At 39.7% G+C, this 10,020-nt stretch overlaps 1 protein-coding gene across 1 annotated transcript; it reads right to left on the bottom strand.

Annotated features, from left to right (window-relative positions):
• Positions 1-343: 343 nt before the first annotated feature.
• On the bottom strand, positions 344-9,962 carry emp3a (epithelial membrane protein 3a (MAM blood group)). The gene is made up of 5 exons (XM_083771572.1): positions 9,730-9,962; positions 4,793-4,909; positions 2,755-2,857; positions 2,018-2,158; positions 344-872 (listed from the first exon to the last, which is right to left on the bottom strand). The coding sequence occupies exons 2-5, from the start codon at positions 4,868-4,870 to the stop codon at positions 697-699; spliced, it is 498 nt and encodes a 165-aa protein (XP_083627698.1). The 5' UTR covers positions 4,871-4,909; positions 9,730-9,962; the 3' UTR covers positions 344-696.
• Between the last annotated feature and the right edge of the window lie 58 nt (positions 9,963-10,020).

Genomic DNA, 10,020 nt, shown 5'->3' with positions numbered 1-10,020 from the left:
GGAGTGCCTTGGATTCTTTTCTTTTCAAGTCTGCAATTCACATTTTGACAAGCAGTACTACTTGGAGGAAGGATACATTTTGTCTATATGGTTTTACCTGTATCACCAAAGAGCACCCATCTAAGAGCCACTAACAGATCCATGCAGCGCTTCCATTCCTCTATTTCAAGATCTTTCTATATCAGACTGTGTCATACTGTAAACACATAATTATGTATGAATACCACTCCTAGGCAAATATGCACTTTCAGCTTTGATGAAGCTGAGAAATTATAGATGAAATTGAAGATTCATCAGTAAATTCACTTTTATGTGCTTTAGAATAAAAATGTAATCCAGTATACACATTATAAAAAAAACAGACTTTATTTGTGAATAAACTGTGCAAAAAAAGAGAATATAGCTTCATTTTAAAAAGAGATATGTAAATCCTCAAGTGCTTAGTGACAGCTGGTAAACTATTACCATTAACCACTTGAACCCTAAATACTTCATTGACTGGAGTGCCCCAGAGATCTAAGGATATTAGGCCCCCTACTTCTTTTGTGTCTCAGCACTAAATCTCGTTATGATGCGTATCATCTATTTTCACCAAATGTTGGCGCCCAGAATAGGGACGCTAGTGTTCATGTGGTTAAACAGCATCACATCCTGTTTAAATTACCCTTCTTCTTATTATCGTCATCTAGTTTTGTCTCACTGCTTCTTCCGCAAGTGGATATACAGGACGCCGCTGACGAGGAGGAGGGGGACGCACGACCAGGCGAGGATGAAGCAGTAGCCAAAGTGTCCCGTTTTCAGGTCTCTGGTGGAATCCAGGATGTCCTTCCTGTGGAACGTGAAGATGAGGCACGCTGCGAACGCCGTGAAACCTGAAACCACACAGGAGACGTTTTAATAGAGCAGAGATTAGTTGTCATAATTTCTACAAGCTCACAACGTGTTGCAATGTTGAATATTGTGAGCTTGTAGAGCAGCTATTTGAAGAGAAGATATTTGGTGTAGAAGGAAAAAGGGAGCCCTGAGGAACCCCAGTCAACTAAGTGCATATGTTTTAAGTAGTTAACCAGCATCCACATTTTGGCTGGAACATTAGCCATTAAAGGACAACTTTAGTTTTTTTCAACCAAGGTTCATGTTTTAGGTTGTTATTAGAGAAACTAAAAGGTGAGTGTTAATTTTCTTTCATTTGCTGCTTTCTTTCGTTTTAGGGATTTTAGCTCTTTTTGACAGGGGGGCGGGGGCGGGGGCATTCGAGCATGGGGCTAAATATGTATTTTTTTTTACCAAATTTCATGGTGATTTATTTATTTATTATTTACTATAGTCCTAATAAACCCCAGGAAATTACATCTGGCCACAGAAGATCACAGGATCTACTGAATGTGAAGGTAGCCTACTGGGGGAAGGCTTATACTGTGTATGTTTTGTGATGTTTTGTGATGTATTCCCATGCTTTTGTTCTTGATTATTGTAAATCGCTCTGGATTAAGAGCGTCTGCTAAATGCCTAAATTGTAAATTGTAAATTGTAAATTGTGTATAGGCTCAATATGTCAGTTTGTCACATTCAATAGATCCTGTGATCTTTTCTGGCCAGATGTAATTTCTTGGGGTTTATTAGGACTATAGTAAATAATAAAAAAATAAATCGCCATAATATTTTGTAAAAAATTACATATTTAGCCCCATGCTCGAATGCCCCCGCCCCCCTGTCAAAAACTGCTAAAATCCCCAAAACGAAAGAAAGCAGCAAATGAAAGAAAATTAACACTCACCTTTTAGTTTCTCTAATAACCTAAAACATGAACCTTGGTTGAAAAAAACTAAAGTTGTCCTTTAAATAACATATCTACAAGCTCACAACGCGTTGTAACGCAATGTTTATTGTTTCGATATTTGGTGTAGATGGAAGCTGCCATTCCTATAAATTGAAGATCTGAGTTTGATCCAATGCCTCTGTGTTTACTCTTACAGTTTATTTTCCCCAAAGGAGTATGTGAATAACTTTGAATTACCTGCGAAACCCTGACAGAGGCCTGTGAAGTAGAAGAGTCCTCCTGTTGACAAGGTGAACAGTTGGCCCACAAAGACGAGGAAGGAGATGGAAGAGAAGACCACGGAGAGGACCATCAAGGCCTGGACAGACTGCAGCCAGTCTGGGACAGCAGGAATGACAGTAACATAACACAGCGGTTCTCAAACCTTTTCATGTCAATGGCCCCCAAATGTATATGTATTTGACCCCCATTTGAAAATGTTTTGTATCAGGGACCCCCAGAAGAGAAGACGTGTGTTCAAGTCATTATAGAATGCTTTCTCATTTGTGTTATTTCTAATTTTTCCAAATTCTTCAAATCTTTTGAAGAGTTTTCAAAATGTTCTAAAAAATAGCCGGTCTACAGCGTGTACTGTACATCGGCTATTTTTGAATATCCAAAGTATAAAATATGGTTAAAATGATGTGATGCGATATTAACACATTTGTCTGAGGACCCCCTGGAAGCCCTTCAAGGACCCCTGGTGGTCCACGGAACCCACTGGCATAACAGACTGAACATTATTAACCATTACATATCTGAGGGCTTTAATTTAGACTTGGCACTTTATGGAAATAACTGATTTTCATCTGAAAATGTTATTTCCATCGAGTGAAGTGTAAAATATAGGCTTCAGTATACTATGCAGTTGCAGGAAGGCAAGAAACCCTGTCAGCTATAAGACACATCAATGGCACAAACACGCAGTTCTTTACCGTTTTCATCTGTCGCAGCACACAGCCAATTATTTGTTGCATTATCATGAAAGCAGTTGTACCACAGGTCAGTGATTTCTGAATCTGTCCATACCCACCAGGACTGCAGAGAGAGAGGGGGGGAGGGGGGTGTGCAAATTAGTTTTCATGTTTATTGCGCCCAGACTCTGGAATGACCTACCTCTGGCTTTAAGGCTAGCTAGAACTCAGTGTCAACTTTCAAGTCACATCTGAAAACATATTTGTACACTAAAGCCTTTCCTTAGATTTATCATGTTGCTCATTTTTCATGTCCATGTATGTATGCTTTGGTTCTATTATTGTCTTATTCTGGCTATTTTATGCATTTCATTTGATTGTTGACACTGTCAAACGAAACATGCTTATACAATCAACTTACACACAGCTCTAAGTTACATCAATATGAGACTAGATATGCCACAAGAGGGTGCTATCAAGTCCCTAACCCAATTTTATTTTATTTTATTTTATTTTATTTATATATCCTGTATATGTCCTGTAATGTATATGTCCTGTAATGTCATTCATGTCGAATGTCATGTTTTTATGTTCTGTGTGGAACCCAGGAAGATTAGCTGCTGCTATGCACCTGCTAATGGGGATCCTAATAAAACTCTAAGGGCTGTATTTTGCGTGTCTTAAGTACCAGGTCTTATTACCTAACTTGAGTAAACTAAAGACCTGGAGGAGTGATCAATGCCATTTGGTTATTCTGAGTGGCCAAAGAGCATTGATCATGCCTCCAGGTCTTTAGTTTACTCAAGTTAGGTAATATGACCTGGTACTTAAGACACGCAAAATACAGCCCTAAAACTGTAAAGCACTTTGTAAACATTGTTTTCGAAAAGCGCTTTATAAATAAAGTTTATTATTACATTGGGATTGTGCCAAATCCAAAGAAAGTTCATGCATTTTCAACTGAATTTCATAGGTAGCCAATTATTTAAGAAACGGGTTTCAATTCCAGTATTTTAACCACATATGCTAAGTTCACGTGATGCATTTTTGTGGCTGGTTTTCTTGCTGTCTGGTATAGTAGTTACATTGCTTAACACTGACATCTACTGTAATAACCCAGTTTAAAAGACAAACATTACTGAGCAGTGGCTCTCTTGAACTGGTACCGTATGCTATTTAGATATGATTAGGTTTAGGTTACATTTAGTTTTCTCAATTAACATACGCATATGGTATGTGGTTATGTTTACATTCAAAATGTCAAATATTTATGCTCAGTGCGTCTTACTGGACCACAATAAGTATAGAGTTGAAAGGATTTACTACCCGATACATTTTGCAATGTGGGTTTATTATTTTTTCCTTTCAATGTTTACATTGCTACAATGTTTATGTATCCAGAGTTCAGCTCAGTGTGTGGTTCTGCCCTGGCCCTCGCTTGAGTGGTTTCAGGGTAGCTCCCTGTTCCAAAATATGCACGTGGTGGTGGGTGGATATGATTTACTCACTGATACCATAGTAACCAAATATTCCATATTGTTCACTTTTAAATATTATATTTCTTATTTGTTGTTGAAATCAGTGTTTGTTTTTTAAGTATTTTTGGGGGTGCTTTTTCAAGCCTTTATTTGATGGTGAGAGACAGGAAATGACATGAAGCTGAGGGCCTCTATGGTAAGTGCTCTTTATTTTAATCACTCTCTGTCTCTCTAGCTCTTTAATTAAACAGAAATTACATTTCCAGGTCAGGATAATAATAATGTTTTGATCCTATCACGAGAGAGAGAGGTCTTAAAGGATATAAACAAATGACACCGGAAGTGATTAAATAAAAGATTACCTGACACTTTAAAACTGAAGTTGATAAATTACCTTTGTGATGGGGTTCTCTCTCCTGATTGGGTACAATTGGTAGCCTGACCTGAAAATGTCTGTTCTGTGTACTAAAGTTTTGGAACATGATATAATTTTGAAATCCCCACAAAAATGATACAATACAGATTGTTTTTAACAAAGCGGTAAAAAAGGGAAAAAATAAAAGCACAGTGCAACAACTCACCTTCTCCACCGTGGAAATGAGGAGCATGGCCAGAGTGACCAGGTGCAACACAGTCACGAACACAAGCAACAGAACCATGGCTTCTAGTGGATTCCTCCGAGGTAGTAGTTAGGTGTCCTACACACAGACAAGACATTCCTCTCTTTAACCACTCAATCCCTATATACTTTGTTGTGGTAGTTTGTTAGAAAAGGTTTGAACATTTCCCCAAACATAATAGTTAATGTGGTTAATATGATTCAATACCATTCTAACTCAGTGTCTCAAATGGACAGCATGTACCCCTAGGGAACACGTCAGTAGGACTGTAGGACGGAGAGAAAGTGGGAAAGTGGTTAACCAAATTAAACTAGCTCAACAACAATGTGTTGTTGTTACTGTGCTGTTTTATTTCTAACATATTCATTATAGAATGCTTCATAATGTGTTTTGATTATTGTTACAGGGGTTTTCAACTGATTATGAACCAGGGGCCACCACGCTGACTAATAATCAACCTGGGGACCACCACCCTGACTAAGAATCAACCTGGGGACCACTGTTGAGTTGGGTGAAGGGATATTAAAATTAATATAAAACTTGTTAATTTGAGGTGAATTAAATCAAGCCCTTAACAGTCAGTAATTTAACTGGCATATGCTAGTCGTCCGGAGCTATTCCTTTCCCATGGTCGCCCTTACTCTGTTCTCTTAACCTTCCATATTAAACTCTTAGATAGCACTGCAGACACATGCGATTGCATGATTATATGGGCACATTTGACATTTCCTAATAGACTCAACCAGTCAATCCGGTTCACTTTCCCTTGAAATTCAATCTCCCTTTCTATGGAAGTTCTTGACATCCGACTTCCCAGTAACTGACATTGATGTCATCATAGATCACCAGGTCACTTAATGAACTAGTTCGTTTCCCAACTAGTGGTCGATAAAAAAACATACTAAATGCATGGCCAGTTGAAAACCTCTGTATAAGAGTACTTATGTGCTTATAACGGTAATCATACAGTGTTATAAGCAGATGATGCTGTATAAGTATGTTTATATAATGCATTTTAGACATGGGCTTTATAGAAAGAGTTCTCCTGGTGGTCTTTGTGTGATTCATCGGAGGTTCTCATTGTGGGATCTAGGGACCCCTAGGGTCTTTCCAGGGGGTGTCCCCAAAATGAGGAACAGTTTTAAGCCCTATTTTATTGTTCGGCTATTTGAAAATAGCAGATCCGCACAAGATTTCGTATCGTGTCACATTGAGATTATAGTCATAGATCTGCAAAAATAATGTTTCAAATGGGGTTCTGCGGCCAAACACATATCATAATTATGTAAGAATCCTTGACATGAAAATGTTTCAGAACCAGTGGGCCACTATATGGTATGATTTGAAGATCCTTCAAACTTCACATGGTTCTTCACTGTAGAAAGAGAGGATGTAGAATACCCACATCGACACACTGGTGCTGGGCTAAAGAGACTTCAGCTGAGAGATGGATGGACCCTGCACCGGCGCACACCACATAAGGTACAAATACTTCTTTGTGTATTTGTCTATTGGTGAGACAAATAAATAAATAAGTCTTTTTTGTACTTTATATGGTGTGCAGGCTCCATCCATCTTTCAATCTTCACTGTAGAAAGACTCATGTCTCATAGGGGTCAGCATGTCCACTTTGATCAAGTTGATGAGTATCTGCACGGGCTATCTCTGCTCATCTATCAAGCTACAGGCACAGCAGAGAGTCTGCAGACAGGGGAATTCCATCCTATCTACAGAGCCTGACCAGCCCCTAAGGACCTTTTTACAATCCTAGGATCCTGTAACATTTGTAGTTGGAGACACCATCTACAGGCTACAGCAGTGGTTCTCAAAGTGGGTTCCGGGCAGTCGGTATGCACCCCAAGGGGGCAAAATGAGAAAAAATATAGTGAATTTATCTGTGATTTGCGCTTTTTTGAAGCTAGAAACCGAAACAATGAGAGAATGTTGTAGGTACTGCACAAGAATGACTAGGTTTCTCCCTCTCCACATATATAGACAGTTTCTGTCTGTGGAATTCTGTACTTAATCTATATTATGGGGGTCCATTCCACCAACTCTTTTCAATTGTGTGTGTGTGACGTTTGTGTGTGTGTGTGTGTGTGTGTGTGTGTGTGTGTGTGGGGGGGGGGGGTTATCTGGCTTAATATGTATGAATTTGGTCCTTTTTATTTATTTTAAATATATATTTTATCCCACGATTTTGCAACCCATTTCTTCTAATGTAATTGTCTCCACCAGGCCGAAGGCATGTGGGGAGAGTATGTTTTGCACTCCGTCCGTCCGTGTGTCCGTGTGTCCGTCCGTGTGTCCGTGTGTCCGTGTGTCCGTGAACAGCTAATCTCGGCCACCGTTAACCCGGTCGATGCCATATTTTGCACACACACTCCCTGGATGCCAACCATGAACCTCTGCCCCAAACTTTCCAGAACGGCCTGTTATAGCGCCACCAGGAGGCCGCTTTGTGCAAAACAAGTTTTTCGATGCCATATTTTGCACACACACTCCCTGGATGCCAACCATGAACCTCTGCCCCAAACTTTCCAGAACGGCCTGTTATAGCGCCACCAGGAGGCCGCTTTGTGCAAAACAAGTTTTTGCACAGTACACCTACAGATTTTGTCCAAACATCACGCAAATTGGTACACAGTCTCTCTAGAGCCATTCAACGAAACGGGTCTTTCAGATTTATCAGACTCCATCCTGATTGGTTAAGATTGGCTTCCAAAGTTCACAGGAGTGCTCAGTTTCAAACAAAATGCTGCAAATCATGAACACATCGCGTGATTTCCGTGAAATTGTGCACCCACATTCCCACTAGGCCGAGGACGAAATGCCACATGAACAATTTCAACTCAGCCTCAAGGTGGCGCTATAACTGGCCGAAAAGTGTTTTTACCTCTAACTGCACGGATCTGTGGATAACCTGGTGGAGACCTGTGCCCGGAAGGGCACTTTTTATCTAATGTAATCCTGGGCGCTAAACTTCCCCCGCCAACCTGGGGGGCAGCGGACTGACCTCATGCTTCCTTCTATGCATGAGGAGTCCAAGCTGCTTCTTTTCACCCGACAAAGGGGGGTTTCTCCGGCCAGACGTAGCCCGTGGAAGGAACACGTTATTCCGACCACTTCCTTTCCCCTACATCAGGCCAGGGGGAGGTAGTTTTAGATACCAGGATTACTGCATGTTTTTTGTGAGGGTGCCTACCCTATAGGGGACACGGGGAGAACATGCAAACTCCACACAGAATGAATGAATGAATTTGGTCCTTGACATGAAAATTGTTTGAGTACCACTGATATACAATACTGATGGTTTGAGCTTTCTGTGTGGGCAATAGAATGCGGGAAGTTCATGTGCTTCTTCCTGTGTGCCACCCTAAGCTACCATTGAAGGCTACTGTAAATACAAGATCTTTATCTGAATATAAAGTAACAATGAACCATGCAGGGAATATTAGGTAAGACATTAGTTTCCAGAAGTCATAGTCATGTATTTCCAAAATATTTTAACAGCTTTATCCTCTGATGTTAGGAAATGTAAGGATGCCATTATGGAAATGTTAGGATGACTGTATCTGTTACAGTTAGGTGCCAGAGAGTCTGGAAAGTGTCAATGTTGACTTCCTTTCCCTGGGATAAATTATATAAGAGAGATTTGTCTATAATCTATCGATATACCATCACACAAATTAATAATGGATTAAAAAAAAATGTTGTGCTATGAAGGTCAATGAAGTCAAGCTTTCTAAAGCGACCAGAGTTAATACAGAGTAATGGTTACACAAACAGTGTGGCTGTTGCAATCCTGGCTCCAAAAATGATGCAAAGTCTTGTTATCATAAAGTCATGAAGGAGACATTATGAGTTATCTGCTCAGTTAACACTATAGTAAGACATCAAATGAATAAATAAATAATGCATTAATTATACAATCTATTCTCTTAATCTCTATAGTCAACATTGTTAACATGACATTGTGAGTTTCCCCCACCCCACCCCCCCACCCCACAGGTTGAACAGCGAAACAGATAAAAAATGACAATACATCAAAACAAAATAAGGCAAGACAGGTACTTTACCATTGAAAAATAAAAATAAAAGAAAATAACAGTCATCAGAGATGTTGGCATTATTTAAGTTTTTCTAATGCTGTGGATAAGATGTCAAGTGTGTTTTCTTGTGCCCCATTGGATTGAGCTATAGAGTTCCAGAGAGATCATGTCCATTAGTGAGAGGATCACATTTCTATTTCAAATAAACTGCACTACAGCGTTTGTGTTGAAGATTTGAATGCGTCATCATTACATTACATCTGTGCCACAGATGAAACTTTCCCGTGGCACCAGGCATCATAAATCATGACTTTCCAACATTGTACAGTTAGATTTTTTTTATGATCCTGTTTTTATCACTGTATATTCTGTGCCTTGCACATGGTTGTCCAATCATATTTTCTCCTGCAGCTCTGCCCCTGGAAACAGAATGCTGTTTCTATTGGATTAATGATGAGTCCTCAGAGAGGTATGTGTTTGGGTACCACTCGACATCTGGTTTATATTATGGCTCGTGTGCTGCCTGCCTGACACAGACAGAACCAATGTGATGATTATGAGTCTGACCATAGGAAGAGCTCTAATTTAAAAGGGTGTAATGATACATTGAGGAAAACCTTTTCTCAAAGCTCCATACAATAAATGTACTTTTCTCAGCATTTTATAACATTTCGCTCAAATTCACAGATATACACTGTAGGCTACACTAGTCTGCAGCAATATGTCCATGATGAAGATACATATGCACATGCAAATATTTTAGACTTTAGAAAGCAATGTAGCAAACTATACTTCAAGGTACAAGGTTATGTTTTCCAAATGAAGATGATAAGAGATGTGTCCTACCTTGTAGGTTTTCAGTGCTCCAAGTTTGAGAATTGAATAATGTTTTGTTGTGTCGTGACCTTTACCGGTGGTCTCTTTCTAGTATTTTCTCACCGTTACCTCTAAAGTCTATACCCTGCTCTGCTTATTTTTGCCTTTCTCCCACACATTCTATCTTCAAACCCTTGGGAGAGAAGAGTACAGAGGAGGAATGCAGAGTAGGAATATCGGTGGAGTTCCCAACGCCCATTTCCTCCCAGCTCCTTCTGCCCTCCCCCTAAAATCAATGGTCTGGAGGACCAACTAAAAACC

This window comes from Protomyctophum parallelum, assembly GCF_964188405.1.
Source record: "Protomyctophum parallelum genome assembly, chromosome: 8".
Lineage (NCBI taxonomy): Eukaryota > Metazoa > Chordata > Actinopteri > Myctophiformes > Myctophidae > Protomyctophum > Protomyctophum parallelum.
This window is presented reverse-complemented; position numbering and strand designations above follow the sequence as displayed.

Excerpts from the sequence above, each read along its gene's own strand:
- emp3a (XM_083771572.1), bottom strand. The coding sequence starts at position 4,870 with ATGGTTCTGTTGCTTGTGTTCGTGACTGTGTTGCACCTGGTCACTCTG. Across the intron at positions 2,159-2,754 it reads TGCTGCGACAGATGAAAACG|ACTGGCTGCAGTCTGTCCAG; the intron begins GTAAAGAACTGC and ends CTGCTGTCCCAG. Across the intron at positions 873-2,017 it reads CCTCTGTCAGGGTTTCGCAG|GTTTCACGGCGTTCGCAGCG; the intron begins GTAATTCAAAGT and ends GTGTGGTTTCAG.